The sequence below is a fragment of the Macaca fascicularis genome, chromosome 16 (assembly GCF_037993035.2).
Source record: "Macaca fascicularis isolate 582-1 chromosome 16, T2T-MFA8v1.1".
Lineage (NCBI taxonomy): Eukaryota > Metazoa > Chordata > Mammalia > Primates > Cercopithecidae > Macaca > Macaca fascicularis.
In genome coordinates this window covers 87321968-87348170 of record NC_088390.1, presented here as the reverse complement: position 1 = coordinate 87348170, position 26203 = coordinate 87321968, and the positions used below count along the sequence as shown (strand labels likewise).

The 26203-nt window shown below is 53.7% G+C and overlaps 1 protein-coding gene across 5 annotated transcripts in view; it reads right to left on the bottom strand.

Moving 5' to 3' along the window:
- The window catches only part of RPTOR (regulatory associated protein of MTOR complex 1), a 418470-nt gene that overhangs the window by 34355 nt on the left and 357912 nt on the right, over positions 1 to 26203 (bottom strand). For 4 of the 5 annotated variants that reach the window (XM_005585210.5, XM_065532458.2, XM_074020858.1 and 1 more), the window contains 4 exons: positions 21849 to 21967; positions 8436 to 8539; positions 7621 to 7804; positions 5811 to 5921 (listed from right to left, as the gene is read on the bottom strand). In XM_005585210.5, the coding sequence (XP_005585267.1) occupies positions 5811 to 5921; positions 7621 to 7804; positions 8436 to 8539; positions 21849 to 21967 (518 nt within the window). The remainder of the gene's footprint in view (positions 1 to 5810; positions 5922 to 7620; positions 7805 to 8435; positions 8540 to 21848; positions 21968 to 26203) is intronic. The other variant, XR_012426322.1, reaches the window with a different exon arrangement.

Here is a 26203-nt window from a genome sequence, read left to right as displayed (position 1 = left end):
TGAGCTGCGGATGAGCTGAGGATGGGCTGAGGACGAGCTGGGGATGAGCTGAGCTGGGGATGAGCTGAGCTGGGGATGAGCTGAGGATGAGTTGAGGATGAGCTGAGCTAAGGATGAGCTGGGAATGGGCCAGGGATGAGCTGGGGATGATGAGCTGAGCTGGGGAGGAGCTGGGGAGGAGCTGGGGATGAGCTGAGCTGGGGATGAGCTGAGGATGAGCTGAGCTGGGGATGAGCTGAGCTGGGGATGAGCTGAGCTGAGGATGAGCTGAGCTGAGGATGAGCTGAGCTGGGGATGAGCTGAGCTGGGGATGAGCTGGGGATGAGCTGAGGATGAGCTGAGCTGAGGATGAGCTGAGCTGGGGATGAGCTGAGCTGGGGATGAGCTGGGGATGATGAGCTGAGCTGGGGAGGAGCTGGGGAGGAGCTGGGGATGAGCTGAGCTGGGGATGAACTGAGGATGAGTTGAGGATGAGCTGAGCTGGGGATGAGCTGAGGATGAGCTGAGCTGAGGATGAGCTGAGCTGGGGATGAGCTGAGCTGGGGATGAGCTGGGGATGAGCTGAGGATGAGCTGAGCTGAGGATGAGCTGAGCTGGGGATGAGCTGAGCTGGGAATGAGCTGGGGATGGGCTGAGGATGAGCTGGGGATGAGCTGAGCTGGGGATGAGCTGGGGATGAGCTGGGGATGAGCCCGGGATGAGCTGGGGATGAGCTGGGGATGAGCCGGGGATGAGCTGAGCTGGGGATGAGCCGAGGATGAGCCGGGGATGGGCCGGGGATGCGCCGGGGATGCGCCGGGGATGGGCCCGGGGATGCGCTGGGGATGAGCTGAGTTGAAGGTGGCACAAGGGAACTTCTCAGGCTCTGCCTGCTGCAGGTTTGTATAAAGAATGTCACACAGTGTCATTCTCAGAGGGGAAAAAACAAAACAAAACAAAGCAAACCAGAAAAAGTCATTTTTGTTGGAGAATGTATGACAGGACGCTCGATGTTCATCGCATAGCGGGAAAAGCAAGACTGCGGCCGTGCACACAGAGCAACCCCAGTGGTGGGAGGGAACCCTGCGTGGGGACTGTGGCCATCTCAAGTCACTTCTTCACTGTCTGAGTGTCTAATGGTGCACGGAAACCCCAGCTGCGCAGCCGCAGATCTGATGACGGGCAGCGCAGGTTCCGCATCCACCCTCCAGCCGCGGATGCTCTCGGGAGTGGCTGAATGGAAATCCCTGCTGTAGCTTTAAGGGCTGTGCGAAATCAACTGGGCTGTGTGCGTGAGGCCTCCCAACATCGTATCAGCTCTTAAAGCTTTTTATAGTTAAAAATGGTATTTTAGTCTGTTTTAAATTGCAAAACCAATAACTGTTCTTCCTAAAAAATTCACATCACCCAGAAGTAGATGATGAAAAAAGAATAGTCCTCTTGCCTGGCTCCAACCCCACCTTCTAGAAGTCACTGTGTGGCCAGCCTGCTGTGTAACTAGCCAAGCTTCCTCCCATGCTTGTTCCAGTCTACAGAAGCACAGAGCTTGTGCAAGCATTTTGTACAATCTGATTATTTTACCTTGTGGATCAAGGACATCCAACCAAGTCCTCATAGAAAGATACAACTTAAAGAATTTTAATGGCTGTATAGTATTCTATCACATGGATTTATCATTTTAAATTAACTCTCCTACTAAGTCATTTCTTTTCAACTTTTTCCCATTACAAATCATGTTATCATGGACATCTCCGGGCATAATCATTTCATGGAAACTATATTAGTGGTTTCTAAGAATATACGCCTCCTAGCAGGATTGCTGGCTTTGCAGGTGTACCCATTTCTAATTCTGACAGTTACTGCTTAATTGCCCTAAGCAAAGGGAGTACTGCACCCACCCAGCACTAGCGTCTGAGAGCTCACATCCCCTACAGCCTTGTAAGCCAGCCTCTGGATAGAATCAAGTTTTGAAACTTTCCAACTGAGAGAAGAAAAAAGTCATATTACTTCTGTAATCAGAACACAATTCAATACATCTTTTTCTTTTTGAAGCACAGGACAGACCATTTTTAATATTCTTTCGTGGTTTCTAATGCAGACATGAGCTCCGTAAACCAACATAGGGAAGAAAGGAGGTTGTTTCATCAATCAAAGGTGAGCCACATACAGAACATGGTTCTTTCTGGTCACAGAGACCTGAAAGAAATCTGACGGCGAACTAATGAAAAAGTGAGCGGAAACTGTCCTTGCCACGGTGTCTTTGGATGCTCATCCTGCTCGTTGCTGGTTGTGTGTTAGTGTAAACTTGTCATTATTTTGTGACTTGGTAACTATTTTAGTTTCTTAGATACCTTGAAGAAGTTTTGGGTTTGCAGTTCTTCTGTTCTTTTTTAGGTTCAATCCTAGCCTTAGAGGTATTTTTAGTTTACATGTGAAGCAGGCTAATGACAAAAAGTTCCTAATGCAGTTTGTCACACAAATGTCATTAGATTATGAATTAAATCAGTAAAAGAATAATATCTTTATGAATACCACCTAGAAAAAGTAGGAAAACATTTTTTTTTTTTTTAAACAAGATATAACATGTCCTGCCTCCTCTTCTAAAGTTCAGAAAAGGTCTCTAATGTTAAAGAAATCCCTAAGACTGTAGTTGCCATCAGGAGTTACAGACAACGCTGACCACAACAGGGCACTCTTTTCCATCACGACAACCAGAGTGAGCGTGTGTTTTCAAATACTCGGCAGGGACAGAGGAAGACAATCGTTTACTCATTCAGCAACCGTTTCCCGATTAACCTCCTGTGTGACGGCAGCTCCTACATGCATCCCCTTGGACTAATCTCTGCAGTGTCCACACTGCAGGACCTGCTGGAAGGGCCAGACCACAAGGCTGACACCTTCTAGCCCCTCTGTGTAGGTGGGAATTCTCAGATGTGCAAATGGAGCAAGATGAGGGCAGACGGAGGGGCTGCTAATCTGAAGAAAGGGAGAGGAGACTCTGGCTTGGGGCTTGCACGCACCGGAACAAACAGACACACACACACGAGATATACACAGACACACACAGAGACAGAGATGCACACACACACCACACAGACACACACACACACCACACAGACACACACACCACACAGACACACACACACACCACACAGACACACACAGAGACAGAGACACACATACTTAGAGACAGACAGACACACATACGTGGCCTTCTACGTGCCTCTGGGGACCCTCCTCCTGTAATCAGCTGCTGTGTACTTAAAAATGCTTAGGAAAGGAAAGCAAATCCTTTGGGGGAAAAGTCAAATTCATTTTTAAGTTTAAGAGCAATGAGTTTTGGATTATCTATGCCATTTCTCTTTCATCATAGGATAGATGACTGAGAAGGGGCATTTTTCAAGGGCTTCAAGAAAAGCCCCTCATTATCATATCAAGAAACTATGGTCATGTACAGCCACTGCCATTCCAGCAAGAGGGGAGACCAGACCATCTGGGTTTCTTAGTCGCCTGACCTTATCTGCCTGCACGAGAATGCATCAAGGACACCAAGCTTGTTAATATTAGACTAAATTCCATTAACTTTTCAACAGACTGGGCTGCAGTTCTAAAGGACAGCCTGGCACCCCCGACACAGTGTCCAGCCACCTCCCAGCTCCGGCTCACTTAAGAGTTTGGGTGGCTCCTGCTTCCTGCATCCAATTCCAGGATTTGTTTATGCTTTCCTTTCCTAATCAGAAGCCTCCTAGTGATGGGAAAGGGCCCTTCCCTCTATCTGCAGGGGATGCCACCCTCATGCCACCACAGGTAAGCAGCGGTGAGCCCGGAGGGGATGCCACCCTCATGCCACCGCAGGTAAGCAGTGGTGAACCCGGAGGGGACGCCACCCTCATGCCTCCCGCAGGTAAGCAGCGGTGAGCTCGGAGGGGACGCCACCCTCATGCCACCGCAGGTAAGCAGTGATGAGCCCGGAGGGGACGCCACCCTCATGCCTCCCGCAGGTAAGCAGCGGTGAGCCTGGAGGGGACGCCACCCTCATGCCACCGCAGGTAAGCAGCGGTGAGCCCGGCAGGTGGGCCTGGTGAGGGGCTTGCTGACGAGGACTGAATCCAGCAGCCTGAATGATCTCCCGGGGTTTGTTTCTTTAATACTTTTCCCCCGACTCTAAAGGTGCTTCAGGCTTAGGGTAGAAACTGTAGAAGACACACAAAAGAAGCCCAATTCAGTGCTGTCGAGGGTGGCACCGTTGGCCAATCTCCAGTCAGGAGCAGGCTCTCCTGGTCTCCATCGTGTGCACATCTGTGTCTGCGCATGGGAAGCACGGCTCTAACTGCTCTGTGATCCGGGTTCTTGCTTGGCATTGTATCTTTTTGAGGAATGTTGTCATGAGCACTTCCTTAGGACACTATTTTTAATGTTTGACTTTTCAGTACCTCCAATAATATCTCATCAAATATTTCATAACTTTTTAACTATTCACGCTCTGTGGACATTTAAGCAAATCTCAATTTTCATTCTTATAAATAACACAGAAGTCATCTGTATCTCTGATTATTTTCTCAAGACAGTATTTTAGGAGAGTCATGACTGGGTCAAAGGGAATGGCTATTTAAGGTGTTTGATGCTTCCTGGCAAGACGCTTTCTAGAAGAGCCGGGCCACTGTCCACCCAGGTTCATTTGAGAAGTGGGAGGCAAACTCCTCTCTCTTTGCAGTAAAGGGCTCAGTAGTTCAAGCTTTATGGCTTGCCTGCCTCAGGGGCTGCCTGATGGTTCTGTGTTTTTATGAACAGAAATCAGCATTCACTATGAGGACAGGAACACAGGGGCTGAGCTGTCATGGGGTCTAAATATCATTCACGGAGATGACTAAGATGCAAGCTTGATATACAATCGAGCATAAGCTGAGAGTTTCAGCTTTCAATTATGTATGAGGGAAGAGGAAGGTTTTCTCAGAATGTGCTTTAGATTTACAGAAAATCTCCACGAGTTTCTGCCGGACTCTGGCAGAGAGATGAGCACCAGGACTGTGCTGACAGAGCAGCTCCTGCCCTGTTCCTCGAAGAGGCCCAGAGCCACCGCCCTGCCCCAGCCTGCAGGGCCAGAGCCACCGCATCCACAGCACGCGGCGCTTGTCAGGGCTGTGTCAGGGTTGAGCCTCAGAGACTGTCTTGTGGTGTAACCACAAATGCGCTGGGATTAGCTGCAGCAGGCTTGGTCTAACAGTCTCCAGACCTCTGTGCCACCCAAGCGTGGCCTCGGGATGGGTCTCACATGATCCTCACCATTAGGGAGTGGGAAGGCCTGCAGTGACCCTGTCAGTTAAGGCAAAGTGACACCTGTCACACTGGCAAGCTCTGGCAAGGTAGGTTTTCTCTTTTTGTTTGGCAACAGGAAGGTAAATGAAGTCTGTTTCTTTTGCGGTTCTACCTTAACCGTGAACACTACTACCACTACCACTACCACTACCACTACCACTACCACTACCACTACCACTACCACAACCACTACCACAACCACTACCACTACCACAACCACAACCACAACCACTACCACTACCACAAAACAACCACAACCACTACCACTACCACTACCACTACCACTACCACAACCACAACCACTACCACTACAACCACAACCACAACCACAACCACTACCACAACCACAACCACAACCACTACCACTACCACTACCACTACCACTACCACAACCACTACCACTACCACAACAGCGACACTCCCACAGCCACGAGCCCTGAGTGTTTATGCTCAAAGACGTGGGACAGACACACGTTCGCTAGGACTCTACTCTCAACCCCGTGCTCCAGGCGTACCTTCATGACGGGCTGGGCGAAATAGCGGGCACTCCAGTCGCAGAACCCCGTCTGCACCGTGGCGGAGATGAAGCTTTTGTGTCCAGCAGCATCGTCTGCATCGTCCGCAGTCTTCAGGGTTTAAGCAGGAGGGGTGGAAGGAAAAAGAAACACCAGTCAGTCATGCCACTCTTAAGCTCAAAAGAGCTCCAGCAGGGGACAAAGGCATTGCCGGGTGCTCCGGGCTGCCCCTAAGGACAGCACTTCTGTGCTCTGCTCACTTCCATATTCTGGTGACCAAGAACCCCTGAACATCTGGCCTGGGATTGAGGGGCCCGGGCTGAGAACCCCTAAATGTCTGGCCAGGGATTGAGGGGCCCGGGCTGTGAAGCGTGAGCCACGTCTGTCCCATCATCCCCAGGGCCGACCCACCACAGCTCCCAAGTCAATTCTAGCCGACTGTCCAGACAGTGCCACGCGCGTCCCTGTGTGCTGGTCTATCAACCCCAAAAAGCCTCCGCCGCGTGGTCCCAGGACAGCTCCCCTGATGGCCCCGTGACAGCAGGCTGAGAGCGGGGACTCCGTGTGAAGTGGCCTGGACGGAGCGTGCGGCTGTGCAGGCCAGCTGGGCTCCCAGCCCCTGGAGAAAGAGGATGTGGAGCTGAGGAGGACTGAGCTTTGCGTGTTTCCTGTTGTGGAACCTGCGGCGGCCAGGGCTGTCAGAGTCTGTGTGTGTTTGTGCAGTGAGGCTGGGCACCAGGGGTCTCCTGTGCCACGCCATATGCGTGGGGGTGGGCCTGCTGGCATCTCTCCTGCTGTGTCTTGGCATAGGGAGCTCCCCGTGATCCCAGGGCAGGCGCAGTGAGAGGTGCATCCCCCCCACCCTAGGCAGCTGCTCTGGCTCTGCAGTGAGAGCCGTGGCCCAGGGCGGGGTCAGGTGGGGGCGCTGCACGTGCCGGCAGCACTGCTCCCCAGGACCGTGGCCTCCTGTCCCCATCAGGGGCTGGCCAGGAGGCTGACCCTGCACTTGGGGCTCGGTGGTGGTTCTTGCTCCTCCTCTGCCAAGACACGGAAAGTCCAGGTGGGCTGGGGCTGAGCAGCACCTGTGGGGACCTGCCTGCTCCTGCTGTGACAGCTCTTCTACCCCAACATGGCCGTTCCTGCTCCAAGGCACCCTGCAAGGCGGCCACTAACTTCTTTTAAAATCACTGAATGACCAAGCGAGCCCCGGACCCCACTCCGTTGCTGAGCTGATCATGCTGTCAGAACCCAGAGCAGCTGGGTGTGCTGGGTGTGCCCTGAACCACCTTCCTGAGCTCCGGTGCCCTCAAGTGACAAAGTGGCAACGCCTGGACGAGACAGCCGAGGTCTCCAGACCAGCCACCGCCTCACAACGCTCGCACAACCCCAGCAAAACAAAGCACACATTCCTCTCTCCAGAAATTTCTTTTTCAACTTAGTTAAAGGCAAAGAGAGCGCACCTATTTATGCAGTGTACTTGGACATTCACAGAAAAGACAACCCATTCAGAACAAACGCTCTGTAGTGCAGCTGCCCCTGAGGGGACGCAGAGTGCTGTACGCCCAGGAAGGGGAGAGCCGGGTAACTCCACGCTCCTGTTTCGTTACATGGAAGCTGCCAAGAATGGTGAACCCAAAACCAGGGGCGGAGAACCAGGACAAACCTGGCAGTACTCCTAAAGAGTGCAGGCAGGGGGTGCATGAGCAAGGGGCAGTGCCCGACGTAAACAGCCTGAGGCCGAGGCCATGAGCCCCCATCTGAGAAGCAACACTATCAGTGTCCAGATCACGAGGCAGCCGGGGCTCCGTACCTGCTCTGGGCCCTTGTCGAACATCTTCCGTGTCCGGGGGAACTGGTGGGAGTGAGGGGTGTATTGCGCCCCCGCGGGGCCTGTGGTGCCCGGCCGGCCAGAAGGCAGGTCTCGGCTGACCGGCTGCTTGGCCACGTCATTGGTCAGGCTGGAGCTGCTGGTGCTGGACGCTGGAGGGGAGCCCCTGCCATTGGGAGAAAAACAAACACTGCGTTCTCTGCGGAGTCTGGAGCTTCGAGGGGAAACATGGAACAACTTCCTGGGCCACCTGCACCCTCCCAGATACCACCAGGGCCCAGGGTGTCCTCAGTCTCCCGGCACACCAGCTGCTGGTGCCGAGTCCATGCTGCTCAGTTGCCCGACTGGCAGGGGGCAGGGGTGTCCCTCATTGAACTCCAGCGCCCTGGAAGGCAATGTGGACAGCACGAAACCAGCTCAGAGCCGAGTGGGCCGGGATGCGCAAGCTCAGCGCACAGCAGTGCCACGTCCTGAGGTGCAAACACCTGTTGGTTACCCACTCGGAGATCTAGATCCCCTCTTGAGAACTCTGAAAGGCCACAGAGACCAGGCTTAGTTCAACTTTTGCTGAGACGATGTGCAAATGAAGGGTTTCTCAAGATAGGGGAGAGTTCAAGGCAGGGTACCGGGGTGTCCAGGAGGGAGAGGGAAAGAGAATGCCCATTAGAGAGGGGGGAGGAGATGAAGCCAAGACAGGGCGGGGAAGGAGGAGGATGGGGAGGCTGACTCAGGGAGAGCTCAGCCCGTGGGGCCCTGGTCACCACTATGGACCTGCAGGCTGAGCGGGCGGCACTTACCCCGCCTGGTGGATGTGCACACCCTTGTTGGTGGGGCTGGCAGGGGCCGACTGTGTGAGGGAGGAGGTGTCCAGGACGCGCTGCGGCCGGGCATTCACGGTGGCCTAGGGGCAAAGGCATGGGGGTGTGAAGGTCAGACGGGACGCGCTCTGTGGAGGCCGCCACAAGAAGCAGAGGCTGGTGGCTGCCGTGGAGCCGCTTCAGTCCCAGAAAAGGCCTTTGACCGAGGAAGCGCCAACACCAATGGAAGGCCCCAGCTGGATTCCCCCTAAATGCAACCCCAAGCTCAAAGGGCATATTCTTTACTCTTAGAGGACACGCACCCGCTGGGCCAGCCCTGGCGTGGCCGTGGGAGCTGGGATGTCTGGGGAGGAAGCTCTGCCTGAGGCTCCCAAGGGGTCAGGGCCTGAAGCCTCTGAGATGGACGAAGGCCCGCCCTCCTCACCTTCCCTGCCAGAGGGGCGGCTCCTGGGCGGCCTCAGTGTCCTCCCCCTTGCCTGAGGCTGGGCCTCTGCACCGTCCTGGCCTTGAGTCCAGTGCTCCCCAACACCTCAGTTCTCCGGTCAGAGGCTGTGAGTTGAGGCCCGGGAAGAATCCACCAGCCGTGCTCTTTCCGGAGCCGGGTGACGGTGGCATTCGTGGAGGGTCAGGGAGGGCTTCATCTACCCAGGACCTGGCTGGTGGGCATGGGGTGGAAAGTCACCATAGCCCGAGGCCTCCACGCAGGCCACTGTTTACACCCCCGTGTTCCTCAGGAGGCCATGGAAACTGTCCAGGGTGCAGCAGCATCAGGCAATGCCTGCAGGGGGCCTGGGCTCTCTCCAGCGGCAAAATGGGCTCTGCTGCCTCGGCTGTGATGGGGCCTGGAACTCAAGACCGCCCTTAACACCCCCCTGGCCAAGGGGCTGTGGCCATCCTTCCCCATGGGCGCACATGGGTGGTGCCAGGTGCACTGCATGGACGGGGTACCTTCATCTCCAGGGCAGACGTGGCTGAAACCTGCCCTGGGGAGGGACGCACTGGCAGGGGGAGGGGACGGCTGCTCCCAGGGGGGTGGGGAGCAGGGTGGTGCACAGGTGGCACAGCCTAGTGGGCAGCATGAGGCTCCAAACCACCCCCTCAATGCAGCCATCTGCAGATGAAGCCGAGACCCTGGGCTCTGTGAGCCTCCTGCCACAGACACCTGCAGGGCTTGAAATTCTACCACAGAAAAAGATTTGTACCAGCTTGAGCCCTGGCATTCAGGGGGTAAGTGGTTTTGCTTTGATTTTTTAAGCGGGTTTGCTGTGGATCTGGAGACCAACTCTCGGTGTTAGTGAGCATCTGTGAGAAACCATGCAAGCCAGGGCGTGTGCTGCCCGGCCGCCGACAGGACCTCGCGAGGGCCCAGCTGCTTTGGGGAGGTTTTGTTCTGAATGCACAACCTGGGGGCTGCGGGTCCCACTGGGTTCTGGACTCCAGAGGCTGTGTGCGTTCGGAAGGGCCTGATGGTGCCAGGGCAACCTCCTTTGTGATCAGGAGGACGGGGCCAGCTGCTCTGTGAAGGTGCCCACCAATCCCGCAGGCATGAGCCATTCCCTGAGCGCCGGCCCATCCCAGGCTGCGCTGCAGTCAGACAGAACCCTGTCCTGCAGGTCTGCATCCGCGTGGAGCCTGCACTGTCTCACGGCCTTTTTTTTTTTTTTTTGAGATGGAGTCTGGCTCTGTCTCCCAGGCTGGAGTGCAGTGGCCGGATCTCAGCTCACTGCAAGCTCTGCCTCCCGGGTTCCCGCCATTCTCCTGCTTCAGCCTCCCGAGGAGCTGGGATTACAGGCGCCGCCACCACGCCCGGCTACTTTTTTGTATTTTTAGTAGAGACGGGATTTCACCGTGTTAGCCAGGGTGGTCTCGATCTCCTGACCTCGTGATCCGCCCGCCTCGGCCTCCCAAAGTGCTGGATGTCTCATGGCTTTTAATTAGTCACTTAGAAGTTAGGAACCTTGAACCTGCAATTCAGCCAACAGAACACCAAGGAAAACAAAAGAATCCTGCAGTCTTCACTCATGTAACATCGATGCTTCCCAGATCGCCTTTCCTTCAAAACGCAAATAGCAAGAAAATGGAACCATAACTCGTCTTGAAGCAACGTTCCTATTTTATAAATGACAAGAGTTGTTCTTTCTGAACTTGTTTTGTTTTGGTATTAAACTATTTGGCCAGCCCTAGACACACACAACCACCCCACAAAACCTGCCAGACATATGATCCCTTCAAAAGTCTAAAAAGAGAAAAGCAAGTTTTCGACTCTGAACTTTATATGTGCCTTCTCAAAATGTCTGGAAAAACAGTGGGAGGTGACGGGGAAGACAGAGAACTTCTGGAGTTGAAATGAAGCCTTCAGCAAAACCCACACATGCTCAGACGCTCACGGAGCACAAAGGCTCAGGCACTGCTGGGCTGAGGCGGGTGACTCAGGAGCCCTGGGGTGTCCCGCTCAGCTGCCCGGGGTCTGTGCAGCTCCCGCCCCACCACCCTGCACGGAAGCGCCCGCGGGAGCACCGTGTGGGAGCCGTGGTGACGAACCCTCTGCTGTGTCCACTCTTCGGGGAAGGGAACTGATCCTGGCCTCAGCAGGAATTCTCACAGCCTCTGGGGTTATGAGATGAGATCATCCTGCTTTCACATGGCTTGTACCTGTGGCTACTGTCACAAAACTAATTTTCTACCACTTTTGGAAATCTTGTGAGAGATGGACACACCCCTGGTTCAGGAACACCCCCCCCATGTCCCCCCTGCGACCGATTAGTGTAGTGACCACAGGGTGTCAGCCTGGAGGAAGCCTTCTTTTAGCCGTGCACTTCCTATTTGTTCAACAAAGATTTACTCAGCGTTGATTGTGCTGGATGTGGGGCCAAGACTGTGAACATGAGCAGCACGTCCCTCGGGGGTGACCTGGCAGACCTGCCTGCCTGTGGCGTCGGTGTGAGGACAGGGCACTCAGCGAGCAGGGGCGCGGCTGGGGCAGGGGCAGAGGCAGAGGAGGAGCAGGGAGAGTCCTTTCTGCCGGTCCCTGCCACCATCTTAGCGCAGCACCAGGAAGGGTGAATAGAGAAGGCATAGCGCTGGCAGAGGCTGGGTTTGGAGGTGCAAACTGGAGGCCTGAGAGCAGCCCATATAGCCTCAGTGGGCCAAGGCCTGCCTCGAGGACACAGCGCCCTTCTCAGCGTGTACACCCCCAGAACCCCAGCTCGCTCACAGCCTGCAGTGTTCTAGGGTGTGCAGACACGCCCTCTAGGGAGGTCTGAGTCCAGAGAGGACGGCAGCTGTAAGACGGTCAGGGTGACGGCTACAAGACAGGGCCATTCTTCCACTCCCCAAGCCAACCTTCAGCAGTGGCAAATAGGACTTTGTTAACAGTCGAATTCTCAGCACAGACGCTCTCTTGGGCCAGTGTACACATAAACACTCTTGGAAGATGGAGTCCTGGGCATCTTTCATCCCCCCCTGCCTGTGTGCCGCTGGTGGAGCGGGGACTGGAATGAGACCCACCCTGTCTCCTGTTCTGGGAGCGCCACCTCACAAGGACACGGGGGGTCTGAGCCAATGCAGATAAAAATCCCGTGCATTTCAGAGACGTGGACAGTGAATTTTCCCGCTGGGTCTTGACACAGTCAGGGCTGCGGATGCCAGTGTCAGCTTCTGGCGGCTCTATCTTGGGAGGAAGTGGAGTATTTCAGAAATGTTCCTGTTAATTTTATATCGAGGATCTGGACTCATGTGTGAGAAACTCTTAAAAAGGGATTCCCAGAGGATTATCCAGAGGCACTTTGGGGCTAAGAATAGCGCAGAGGCTGCAGGCTGCTTGGTGGGGGAGAAGAAGCCCCTGCAAAAGCGTGTGCTGCTATTTCTTCAAGTCATTTTTCTGCAAACTGCGTTTCCTAGATACATCCTACGAACCCTTCCTTTGGAAAAGTATGTCCTGGGTATTATTCCATTAAAGCAACATGGTGACTCTTAACTAGTTGCCCAGTAGTTACAAAGGAAGCCTTAAGGAGTTTCACTTGGTGTCACGGCGCCCTCAGTCCTAGGTGCTGCGGGAAGAGAACTCCACGTCAGTGGAGGCCGAGGTATCTCAGCCCACCAGCTCCCTCCCTCCTCAGAGCCAGGCGTGAGGGAAGGCTCGGGAGGTTCTGGAGTTGCTGTGGCCCCTTTTCCACAGAGGATGGTGTGATGGTCAAGGAGGTGACGGCGACAGACGCGGGTGCCGACAATGCAGCTTGCTGTGTGGATCCCTCTCGGCACCCGGGCGGCACAGGGACAGGGCTCTGTACTTCTTACCACAGCCCTAGTGGGGTGGGGGTCGTACCACGATCCCAGTTTTAACTTTTAGAGATGGAGAAATGCAAGCTGAGAGGCATGAAGTCACTGGCTGAAAGCCAGGAGAGCTAGAAGGGGGCTCAGGGCAAAGCTGGTGCTGTCCCTGCCTGAAGGAGCCTCAGGCCCTAAGAGCCACCCTAGTGCCTCGTGGCTATGAACCCCTGCGGGGGTGCCTGTGGGGCAGCCGCTGCCTGCAGCTCCACAGAACAGTCTCATTGAGAACAGATTCCTGGCCACCACCCCAGAGCCCGGAGTCTGCATCTCCGCAGGGAAACAGGGCATCTCCGTCTGGATGGGCTCTCCAGGGGCGCTTCTGCTGTAGCTGGGCAGGGGCCCACGGGCCGGCATCGGGCAGTGTGGCTCTAAGGCAGGGCCACGTCTGATTCTGTAGCTAATCCAGGCCGATGCTGCCCTCGTTCCCCAGGTCTGCAGGGAGGGGAATGAACACGCACATGAAAAGCTTTCAAGCCATAGACGTGACATGGGTCCAGGCTGTTCATTAGTGCTGCTGGTGTGCCATATTCCTGGGGTGGCTCTTCCCACTGTTCTGAGCATCCCTCCTTTGGGTGGAGGTGCAGGAACTAAGACAGGTGAGGCGAACGCTTGCTGAGGATGCAGAGGGTGGTCACGCCCGTGGCTTGGTGGGAGAGGCAGTCGGACACTTCCACGCAGCAGGTCACCACTGAGACCAGGCAGGGGTGGCCCGGGCAGCACGGCCTTCAGGGGCTGGAGGCAGAGCTCACGATTCCCGGAGGGGCCCTGAGCTGGGAGAGAGCCCGATGGCTTCAGAGAGGTGTGGTTCTAGAGGGAGGGATGACGGCGACAACAGAGAACTGTCCGTCTCAGTTAAGGAAATGCTGTTTGACGAGATTTAAAAGAAATCAGAATATCTATATGCAGATCGGCTGAGATCACTGGAAGAGAAATTTCAGAGAATTTCAGAGGTAAAGACAATTTTAGCAAGTGCAGAACTACTTTGGTCGAGAAGCTAATTGCAAACATGCTGAATTAAGAAACCCTTACGATTCAGGCAGCTTGAGAGAACAGAGGGTAGGGACAAACAGACCGGGCTCTCTGGGTTCTAAGAGATGCTGTCAAGTAGGAGGAGAGAAAATTCTGGCATGACAGTGTGATTTTAAAAGCAATGTATCCATGGCCGGGTGCAGTGGCTCAGGCCTGTGATCCCAGCACTTTGGGAGGCCAAGGCAGGTGGATCACTTGAGGCCATGAGGTCAAGACCAGCATGGCCAACATGGCGAAACCCCGTCTCTACTAAAAACACAAAAATTAGCTGGGTGTGGTAGTGCGCACCTGTAATCCCAGCTACTCAGGAGGCTGAGGCAGAAGAAATTGCTTGAACCTGGGAGATGGAGGTCGCAGTGAGCTGAGATCGCACCACTGCACTTCAGCCTGGGTGACAGAGTGAAACACAGTCTCAAAAAAACAAAAACAAAAACAAAAACAAAACCTATCCATAAGTAACTCACGGTACGAAAGCATGAAGCCAGGTGTCAGGCTTAGGATGTTTAGTGCTTTGGCATATGCTTTCCTGGGTATCTCAATGTTTATTTTCACTCTCTTTTTTACTTTGTTTTGAGATGGGGTCTCGTTCTGTCACCCAGGCTGGAGTGCAGTGGTGTCATCTCAGCTTACTGCAACCTCTGCCTCCTGGGTTTGAGCAATTCTTGTGCCTCAGCTTTCTGAGTAGCTGGGACTACAGGAGTGTGTCACCACACCCAGCTAATTTTTGTATTTTTAGTAGAGACTGTTAACCAGGCTGGTTTTGAACTCCTGGCCTCAAGTAATCTGCCCGCCTTGGCCTCCCAAAGTGCTAGGATTACAGGTATAAGGCACTGCACCTAGCCAGTGTTTCTTTTCTTTTCTTTTTTTTTTTTTTTTTGAGACGGAGTCTTGCTCTGTGCCCCAGGCTGGAGTGCAGTGGCGCGATCTCGGCTCAGTGCAAGCTCCGCCCCGCCGGGTTCATGCCATTCTCCTGCCTCAGCCTCCCAAGTAGCTGGGACTACAGGCGCCCGCCACCTCGCCCGCTAATTTTCTTGTATTTTTAGTAGAGACGGGGTTTCACCGTGTTAGCCAGGATGGTCTCGATCTCCTGACCTCGTGATCCGCCCGTCTCGGCCTCCCAAAGTGCTGGGATTACAGGCTTGAGCCACCGCGCCCGGCCTATTTTCTTTATCAGTCACTTAGGTCTTCATCTTATAAGTAGATCAAAATGTCACGGGATCCTTGGGGTGTTGCTTTGCCAGCCAGAAACCTCTGGGACTGGTGATGCCTTTGCCCAAGTTTTCACTTGGGCCCACTGGACTTGTTATGCCCATTCAGCCTGGCAGGCTGCGCTTGGCTCACACTGCTGGCCTGAATCTCACACCTGCCAGAGGCAAGCCAGGCTCAGAGTGGTGAGAGTGAATGTGGGGTCCAGCCACTGTGCAAGCCACACATGCAGGGCAGCTCTAGGCACTGGCATGGGTGCCAGCTCCCTGCAAGGCTGTGGCTGGGCCAGGTGTACTACAAGCAGCTTCAACAGCTGGCACTGGGGACCACGGTGGCACCTGGAAGCTTGGAGACACCAGGAACTGCAGAGCCCCAGAAATGGCATCATAGCCCTATCTCGGGGAGCTCCTAGGTCTGGGTTCCCTGAAGGGCCGCAGCTCTTCTCTCCTCTTCTCTTCTCTCCTTCTTCTTGTCTGCAACATGGCAAGCAAGGGGCATGTTTCAGCCCTGTTTGTGTTATAGCTCTTGTAGCCCTGCCATTTGGCGGGTCCTGAGTTCTTGTCCTGCGTCCAGGAAGAATGAGGTACATGGACAAGTGGAGGGTGAGCAAGCTGAAGAGGAGCTTTATTGAACAATAGAACAGTTCAGAGGAGACCCACAGTTGGTAGCTCCTCTCCAGAGGCAGGTTGTCCTGACGAGTGTTCTGCTCTCAGCAGAAAGGAGACCCTGGAGTGGGTAGCTCCTTTTCGCAGCTGGTTTTCCTGACGTCTGCTCAGCTCTCAGCAGAGAGGAGACCCCGGAGTGGGTAGCTCTTCTCTCAAGGCAGGTCATCCCATTGTTTCCTCAAGTCTGGCTGAGTCCGGGGTTTTTATGGGCTTCAAAGGGGGAGGAAGTGTATGCTGACTGATTCATGAGCAGCTATGGGCAGGCTCGGAAAAAGCACCATAAGCTCCCATTCTGGTTCATCAGCCCAGCCCCCAGGCTTCAGGCCATCCCTGGCTTGAAGGTGGCACTTCACCGGCGACCCGCCCCTTTCCGCCCAGGACCCTGTTTGCCTCCTGCCATCATCCACAACACCCAGGCTGATTGTGCCGAGGGGCACCTGCAGGCTAGTGCCAAACTGCCCTCAGTTCCTGCCCTCAGCCTCCCTCCCATGCTCGTTGGTGCCCAAAGTCCAGAGGGGGCTCAGGCAGCAGGAGGTTGGCATGTTAGCCCTGCCTCGAGCGTGTGCACAGCTGGTGGGGTTGCAACAGCACCTGGGTTCAGCCTCAACTTTGCTCCAAGACTGAAGCGGGTGCCAGGAGCAGGGAGAGGCCAGGCAGCGGGAGTAGACACTTCCGAGCCTGCGGGCGTAGAGGGTGCTTCCTGGGCCCCTGACAGCACGGAGGGGCCATGCCAGGTGGCTGCAGCTGCGCCTGGGAGGGTGGGGCTCCTGCCTGCTCCTGGCCCCCAAGAGCACAGAGATGCCTGGATCCAGAGCTATGGCTGGGCGGCTGCAGCTGCGCCTGGGGAGCATGAGGCTCCTGCCCTGTCAATTTGGAAGGGGGTGGGGATTCCTCCTGTTCCTGCCTCCTGCCAGCTTTGTGGAGCACGTGGCCCTGGCCGTGCCTCCCCAGCTATAGCTGACGTCATGGCAGTGGCTGCTCCAAGACAGGCTGCCACTGCCATCAGTTTGACCTTTCATTAAGTACACTGATTTCTCATCTCTGTCTGCATGTATGAGTCCTGCAATAGACGCAGCAGCCAGCGCATGCACACACTCTTCACAGCATCAAGAGGCTGCAGCAGTGCTTCTAGGTGAGTTTGTACATTTATGCTCATGCGTTTTCTCATAAATTATAATATAAGCAGTGATCATGAGCATGTGTGCCCTGACAGGTGACCACCTGTGGCTTGAAGGTTCTTTCTTGGCATTGTCCTAAAACCACAGGGTGAAAACTGCTGGGGCTACATGCAGGCTCCTGAGGGGCGTCAGTCCCTTCTTTCTACTTCTACATAGTCTGAAATTTTCCTCAAAAAAACCTAAAAGCAGGCCAGGTGCAGTGGCTCATGCCTGTAATCCTGGCATTTTGGGAGGGAAATGTGGGTGAATCACTTGAGCCTAGGAGTTTGAGACCAGCCTGGGCCACATGGTAAAACCCCATCTCTACAAAAAATACAAAAATTAGCTACACATGGTGGTGTGCCCCTGTAGTCCCGGCTACCTGGGAGGCTGAGGTGGGAGGATTGCTTGAGCCCAGCAGGTCGAGGCTGCAGTGAGCCGTGACTGGATCACTGAACTCCAGCCTGGGTGACAGAGCAACACCCTGTCTCAAAACAAAACAAACAACACCCCCAAAACTAAATCAAAGGAAAAGGAAGCAAAAAGCAAAATGAAAACCCCAAGCCCATGGAATGGGAATCGAAATACATCAGATACACATGAAATCAGACCACATCTCTGGAGCTGTGTGGGTTCTCTCATACAGAGTTGGTGGCAATTTCTGTATTTGAATATAGAATTCTACGGGGCATTCCATAGTAATAAGGCTGTTTTAGACTCTGATGAACAAAAATTTGGCTCCAGAGTTAAATATCTAAAATAGGCTCATTTCTCTGTAAAATGAAATTTAATCCCTTCAGTTCCTAGAGCAGGAAAATAAGGCATTTCTTGAAATTAAAATGAAGACAAGAAAGATTTATGCTTCCAAATGCTTTAGTAGCAATGTTTACTCTCGAACCCACACACACTTATATACGCTCAGACACACACACACACACACACACACACACACACACAAGCTCATGCTGCATTGTGCTATGTACAGCAAGGTCTCTAGCAGATGCCTTCTCTTGACTCTGGTCTCCACTCCTCTGGCTGTGGCGTGTCTGCCGGAGTGACGGCCATGTGCCTTAAGGTCTGTGTGTCATTCTAGGACAGCAAAGCAGGCACAGAAGGCAAATGCCACTTTTATGGGGGTTTCTGGAGCTCAATCAGATAGCACGACAAGGTCCTGTGTTCGAGTTGCCGTAACCTGCTAACGTGAAAGGTACATGCAGGTGCTTAACTGCCTCACCACGGGGGGAGAAGGGGGCGGGCCGTCCAGCTAGACTACGTGTCACACACAATCCAAAAGGGCGCTGGGCTGTGGAGGCCGTGCTGGGACGTATGCTGCAAAGCAGAGAGCAGTGGCTTGTGTGCTACACATGCTTCCCAGGAGGAGCTATTTAACAAGTGGAGGCCGGGCCCACAGGAGTGCACTTAACAGTCCTCATATTTCAAGATTAGGCACTCGGATTACAGTTTAAAATAATTCAGGCTAATTTTTTTAGTAAGGTTAAATACACTAAAGCCACTGAAAAATAAACTTAAATTGGCTGAATACTGATTTCATCACGATCAAAATACTCAAGAAGCTAAATTAACTGGGGGAAAAGGATCAAACCTAAATAGCGCTGGCCTCCAACTGTGCAGTCAGGACAGAGCAGGGGTGGTCCAAGGCCACAGCCATCCTGTGCCTCCAAGAGAAAAGAAGAGGCCACCGGACACCCCTGTGTGTCAGAGAACTGCCGGCTGAGACGGCGAACTGGCCCTCAATTCTAAAAACTTACACCGTTTATCAATGTTCATAAAACGCTTTTAGAATTATTTTAGTGAAAATGGCTATTTAAAACCCAACCTTGAAATTTTAAACTAAAAGTGGTAGAGGCTATTTAGAGTCTAAAAGGGCAGTGGTAAGTGGTAAGAACTGATTTTCCCTAATCCGTGGCAGGCACATGTGACGATTTCAGTCCTAATCCTCCAGGGCGTCAGCTCATCTCAGAGGCCTCGAGACCTGCTGCTCTGACTTGGGGGCTCCGTGGGTGGTTTCCTCAGGGGTGCTTGTGCAGTCTTACGACTTTCTTTTCTTCCTTATTTCCTTCCTACCTGCTTTACTGCCTCCCCCTCTTGGTCTCAGACCACAATAAGTAGCAAACATACATTTTTCAACATTATTTTAAAAGACACGGTCTCGCTCTGCCACCCAGGATGAAGTGCAGCGGCACAATCATAGCTCACTGTAGCCTCGAGCTCCTGGGCTCAAGGGATCTTCCAGCCTCATCCTCCTGGGTAGCTGCGTCCACAAGTGCTTGTCACCACACCTGGCTAACCTGTTACTATTCTGTAGAGATGGGGTTTCACTGTTTCCCAGGCTGGTCTCAAAACACCTGGGCTCAAACAATCCTCTCACCCTGGCCTCCCACAGTGCTGGGATTACAGGTGTGAGCCACCGCACCCAGCCTAAGTTTTATTTTTGTATTTATCCTATTCTTAGTTTAAAAGCAAATAATTATATTATTTCTTAGTTTTCCTACCGCATAATGAAAACACTAACTTAATTGACTGGCTATTTTCAATAGGCCAGTGACACATAAAAGAAATCGGAGGAGATGGCCTGCTGCCTGGGGATGAGCGTTGCCAGGTGCCTGTGCAGCTGGCCACACCACACGGTGACGAAGGAAGCAGCAGAGTTCGCGGCAGGGACGCGGTGACGAAGGAAGTAGCAGAGTGGTCCGCTGCAGGAGGGGAGGCCAGTGCAGAATTAAACAATCTGGATCTTTCCAAGTTGGCCAATAGGCTACTTGTGACTATTACCCGTGATACTATAAAGAACAGGCTGGGTGCAGTGGCTCACGCCTGCAATCCCAGCATTTTGGGAGGCCAAGGCAGGCAGATTACGAGGTCAAGAGATCGAGACCATCTGGCCAACATGATGAAACCCCATCTCTACTGAAAACACAAAAATTAGCCAGTGTGGTGACTCACACCTATTGTCCCAGCTACTCGGGAGGCTGAGGCAGCAGAATTGCTTGAACCTGGGAGGCGGAGGCTGCAGTGAGCTGAGATTGCGCCACTGCACTCCAGCCTGGCAACAGAGCCAGAATCCATCTCAAAATAAATAAATAAATAAAAGAACTGAAGCAGCAGCAACTGTAGACAGTAAGGTGATTTCAATCTGTCAGGAATAAGACATAACCAGACCAACAGAAAATAACTTAGTTGAAGGAACCGAAAGCCACACAAGTATAGTATCAGCAAAAGGAGCTGAGGAGCTGCAGGAACCCCGGCTTGACGGCCGGCCAGGACCCAGAAGGCCGCAGCAATGAGAGGGGAGACTCGATAGCTCACTTGGAAAAAGCAATGGACGAGGACGGAAAGCCGTGGCTCCTCAACCCTGCAGACCCTGGCAGTGAGTGACACCCAAGTCAACTCCGCAGCGGGGTCGGATGAAGACGGAGAACACCGCGGAGGCTGCAAGAGTGTGGCCTTTCCCTGCATTCTTCTTGCAACATTTCTGTAAGCTTTTGAAGTTTTATCAAAAAGTTACAAAAAATGTTTTAAGTGCTATAATGAGTGACTTCTAATTCCATGTAAATCATCCAACTTCCATAAGCAACTAGAAAACCAGGAAAAATACTGTAAACAGTTGTTTTCGGACACTGGGTGCTGGGTGTCACAGGCCTGTGATCCCTGGGAGAAGGGAAATGAACAGCTGCCCTGTGTCCAGCTTGCGCGTGGTTTCAGGCAGTCCCAGGCCACAGCGCAGAGAGGTGAGCCCAGCGCTTTCAGGGAACAGGAGACAGAGACTGGGGCTCCAGGGAGGCTGAGGTGGTGAGAATTTGCAGGACAGAGCACTGGAGAGGGGAAAGCTTCCAAGGTCTGCAGGGGAGGCCCCCAGAGTCTTTGACTAAGTACTCATCTGCTCATGGCAGAGTGACAACCCACGAGGCACAGAAAACACAGCGGGAAGGTGGTAGACCAAACGCCCAGAGCGCACAAAAGGGACTGAGAAGAGTTTACAGTCCCCAAAGAGAAAGGACTAAAATCAATGACCTCTGCTTCTACCTTAAGAAACTAGGATGAGAAGAGCAAATTAAACTCAAAGTAAGCAGAAGAAAGCAAGCTTTACTGATGAAAGCATCAATCAATAAAATGGAAAATGGCCAAACAACAGAGAAAAACCAATGAAACCAAAAGCTGATTCTTTGAAAAGTTTCCTTTAGCTAGAACGGCCATGAATAAGAAACCATTAGCTAGAAGGGTTTTGAATGAGTCAAAAATCACTGCTGTCAGAAATGGAAGAAAAGTCTGGGTGTGGTGGCTCATGCCTGTAATCCCAGCACTTCCGGAGGCCAAGACAGCAGGATCACTTGAACTGAGGAGTTAGAGACCAGCTTGGGCAACACATTGAGACCCTGTCTCTAAAAAAAATTTAAAAATTAGCCGGGTGTGGTGGTGTGCACCTGCAGTCCCAGCTACTTCTAAAGCTGAGGTGGGAGGATTGCTTGAGCCCAGGAGTTGGAGGCTACCGTGAGCCGTGATCAGGTCCTTGCATTCTAGTCTGGACAGAGTGAGACTCTGTCTTAAAAAAAAAACAGGAGCGGTGGCTCACGCTTGTAATCCCAACACTTTGGGAGGCTGAGGCAGGAGGATCCCTTGAACCCAGGAGTTCAAGACCAGCCTGAGCAACACAGGCAGACTCTATCTCTTATAAATAATTAAGAAAGAAAAAAAAATGGAAGAAGGGCCAGCACTGTAGCTTACCCAGACATCAGAGGATCCTGAAAAATAATGGCAGTCCTCAGTCCTCCCCTAATTGCCTTGACAGGGGTCAGTAAATCCGGCGCCCTGCCCACACGGGAGCGGCACAGGCAGTGTTCAGGGTGTACTGTACATCTCCAGATTCAAGACGTTTGCTGAAGCTCGCTTTGTTTATTTTCTAAACCGTGGCGTGGACCCGGGCACGCCTGGGGTTCCTCGCGTGCACTCATAACCGAGAATCAGCAGCGGGAGCGCCCGGCACGTACCTTATAGGCGATGCTGTTGAGCACTTTCATGGCCACGTCTGAGACCTCTGGATAGGGGTCAGCAGCCAGGTGCAGCAGGACTCTCCAAATCTGAGTGTAAACGCTATTAAAGGAAACTCCTAAGAGAGAAATGGGAGAGGTTTTAGCAGACAGTAGCTGCCAATGAGGCTCCTAAGGCAGCTGCATTTTCTGAAACCCTAACCCTGGTATCAGAAGCATTGCTTTAAAGAGTGGAGGTTCCAGGAAGCCCCCATGTTGTTATTCTGGCAATGGGTCCTGAGAGTCAAGAATCCTAGCTGATCACGAGGCTTGATCACATGGATTCATCTTCTGAGGCTGAATCTTTCTAAAAGGAAAACTGCATTGGAAAGGGTGCAACTTTCCTTGAAATGCCTCAGCAGATCGGAGGGCACGACCACACCCCTGGAGGAGCGTCTGATGTCACGTCCTAGATTTCCAGGAGCCTCCTCGGCCCACGGGTAGTGGTGCATGTGGCCTGGACGTCTGCACCGCACCAAGTTCAGCACGTGCTGCTGTGCACTGTGACCCAGAGAACACTTCCCGCCCACCTCCGCGCACCTCCTGCCCACCTCCACGCTGGCCCTGCTCTGAGATGCTGGGACTACACGAAAGGTTGATGTGCTGTGACTTCTGTCCCTAAGCCTCTCTCGACTCACCCGACACTTGATACGTGGTCCTGTGCTGTTCGCTCGGATACAAATACAGACAAGGCAGGACCCAGCAGGGACTCAGACTCGTTCATAAATAACAACAGTGAGTGGTGGGCACGGAGGGAAGCACTGAGGCTTTGTCGGTGCGGCTGCTCGGTCCTATTTAATTCCCCAGCAATCCTACAGGCGGGTATCACCCCCAGCATCACCGAGGAAGGTGAGGCCCAGAGGATGAAGGATGTGAACGCGCACCCATCTGACCTTTGAGCCATGCCACATCCACAACACCGCACAGCCTCAGAGAGACGCAGGAAGGAGCAAGAGTGACTCCTCCTATTGGCAGTGGGCTAGGAGGTGAAGGGCGGGAAGGCCCGGCAGAAGAGGCACGAAGGAGCTGGGCTTTAAGCGGAAGCAGGATCATTCTCTGGGCAAAGGAGGGTTGGAGCGAGGGTGGGTAGCACAAACAAGATCTAAGACATTGAACAATAAAACGCAGAGGTGATGGGGACGTGGAGCCTTGGGGGATACTCGACAGAAGCCTGCAGGAGCAAATCAGAGATTGTGGGGTGAGGGCCGTGAGCACTTGGAAACCAGAAGGGAGGGGCAGGCACTGACTGCTGGGCTTCCGGCGCAGTCAGCATTGGCTGAGGCTAGGGAGGAGGCTGATGGAGCAGGCATCGCGGAACTGGTGTCCATGCCACGCTGGACCCAGAGAGGCGGAGAAGGGAAGCAGCAATCCTGGTAGAGGCAGCAGGTCCAGCAAGGGTTGGGCTGAGGACCGGAGGCACTGAGTGTGGAGGGCAGAGCGGGGCCAGGTGGTGCCTCCCCTGCCTGCGGGCACCAGGAGTGCCAGTTTCCTGCCAGGCTTTGCCCCGGAGGCTGAGGCAGGCAGGGCCCTGCCCTTGGCACTGGGAGTTGAAAAGGGATCCAGCCACCATAGAACTCCATCTTCTTTCTTTTTGGGGAAGCTGGACAATTTGCTGAGAAGCAAGTGCTTGTTCATTAGAGAGTCAAAGGATTTCGAGTGAGGTGTGATTCCAGGCCACCCGACTGTTGGCGAAAGAGCTTAGGCATCGAAAGCCAGTGGAGGAGCTCGTCTCACTGCGTGAACACGCTACGCACGTGGAGTGGGTTCTGCACGGCCCGGTCAATCCACGGAGATGGAGGTAGGGTGCGAAAGCCAATGTGTGCGTGGGTTCTGCAGATGCCTGCGGCCACCTATGGCTTCCGTTCAGCGAGCCCGAGACGGGCTCTCCTTCAGCTCCACGTACGGAGGGCCGGTGTCTGCTCCTGCTGCACGCCCCCACCGTGAGTGCAGAGGTCAGGGAAGCCCCATGCCCGTGGCTCCTGAAGAGGCCACCATGAGGAGTGCGTGTTGCAGTGAGTAAGCGTCTCCAGGACTGAGCCGTGTGGAATCAAGAGCTCAGCTGCCATCTAGGTCACTCTGTGCCGCTGTGCTGCCCGTGCTGGAGTGAATCATGAGAGGCTGGGACCTTTTCTGGGAGCTGACATGTCTCACCCCACAGGGCAAGTTTACAGCCTTCAACCAAAGGAAGCATTCTTCCCAGGGACACGTCCCCCGCAGGTCTTGCCCATGCACCTGGCAGGCGGTCCCTGTGCTTGAGCCTCGCACCCAGGAGGTGGCAGTGGGGACGTCTTGGGAGTCTAGGGCCCAAGCACACCTGGACTTCGGTGCCACAGTGCCACGCAGATGCACCTTCTGCTCAACCGTGGTCCTGCACCACGTGCACTGGGACAGAACCGAAGCCTTCCAGCTCAGGTCGCACAGCTCTGCAACAGCCGTGTGGATTCACAAGCAAGTCTCAGAAATGTAAAATCGGTCCAGACTCCGTGGGCACACTCCCTAGACTCTTCTCTATCCCAGCGGATGCCGGCTCCTAGGAACTGCTCCATGCAACACAAGGACATCGGCGATGGCTGTGTCCTCAGTTTTTTTAAAGAGTGGGCGGGTGGGCTAGGAGATGTGGCTTTGAATTCGCCCCCGCAACAGGCCCTGGTGAGATGTGGCCTCACTGGAGAAGTTTGCTTCCGCCTGGCTCCATGACACCCTCCACCGTGGGTGACAGCATGGCCCCACAAGATGCCTATTGATGACTGCCTGCCTGAGACCCACTCCCCTTGATTATTCTGGGGTCCTGGGATCCCCACAGCTGAGTAAGGCATCGAAGCAGCTCCCTGCGAGGCTCAGCTGCCAGGTGAAGGGGCTGTGAGGGGCAGCTGGCCTTATATGAGAACGCTCCTCACAAGGCCCGGGGGCAGGGAGCAGGCTACTGCGAAGAGGAGGGCACTGGGCACACCCGGAACCCAGGGCTGGCGTGGCAGGAGGCCCCCTGCTCCCGGCTGCCCTGACAGAGTGCGAGGAGGGTGCAGGCTGGTGGCTGCTTGAGCATCACCCATGATGTGGGAGCCACAACGTGGGCACCGGGGTCTAGGTCAGGGCTCCACAGGACACTCCAGGAAAGGACCTTGGCACTGTGCGAGGCACTGCCGGGGCAGGGGGATGAGATGGATTAGCTGCTCCTGTCACCTAATTTTTAAAAACAGATTTTTATTACGGTTGGCCCTCTACATCCATGGATTCAACCAACCACAGATCGAAAATATTTGAAAACAAAACAAAAAGTAATACACATTAAAAAAAAAAAAACACAGAAAAAAAAAAAACAACAACAAAAAAACAAGAAAGCATAACCACTGCTGACACACTGTGCTGGATTTGGTATTCTGAGGAATCTGGAGACAATTCAAGCATGGTGGGGGACGTGTGTGGGGGACGCAAAGCTGTCACACCTTTCCTAGCAGGACTGAGCGTCGTGGGCCCCGGGTCCTTGGGGTCCTGGAGTCCCCCACGCGTACTGAGGGACGACGCTATTGCTGTTGACCTTCGTGCAGATTTCAACTTATATCAAAGTCGAAATACTGTTTGTGACTCAACAGGGGGGAAAAAATCTAATTTTTGCCAGTCTGTTTGCGACAGTGGATTTTATAACTATGTACTAGTAAAAAATATGACGCTGTGATCATGGAACTGCTGTCTTTATTTCACGTCTTTCCTTGGTTTGGCCACAGTCTTCTCTCAGGCTCTGTTATATGAACTGTCCTGTTGTAAAATCTGCCGGTCCCCAAAACAGACCGCAGAGACCTTCCCATCGGATTCGAGTCCACCAGGAAGGAGGTGGGGCTGCCCGGGTCCTGCCCTGCAGGGAGTCAGGGACCGGGGGTGTTGAGCTTAGAAAGGGCCCCTGCTGGCACTCACAAAACTCCCTGTAAGCACGGAGAACCTATTTTCATGTCTAGACTAAAAGTAATAAAAGATCATAACGAATGGTTTTAGAAGTTATTTTTCAGCGCAATGGCCACAGCTTTCCAAATAGCATACAAGGCAGGGAAACTGACTCAGAGCTCTGGCCAGCTGAATCCCAGCAGCTCCAGGTCTGGCGGAGCAGCTCAGAGAAGAGGTTCCCGCAGGCGACAGCTGCCAGCCGCCACCCCAAGGCTGAGGGGTCGGCAGAGCAGGTTGTGCCCTCCGATGTGCTCACTCAGTCTGTGGTGGCCAAGACCCTCTGCCATCCTGGGGAACCAGTGTCTCAGGCCAAAGGCTTCTGCAGCCGCCCCTTTCTTGTGACCCCTTCTGTCCCTGAGTGCCCAAGGGTAACTCCTGTC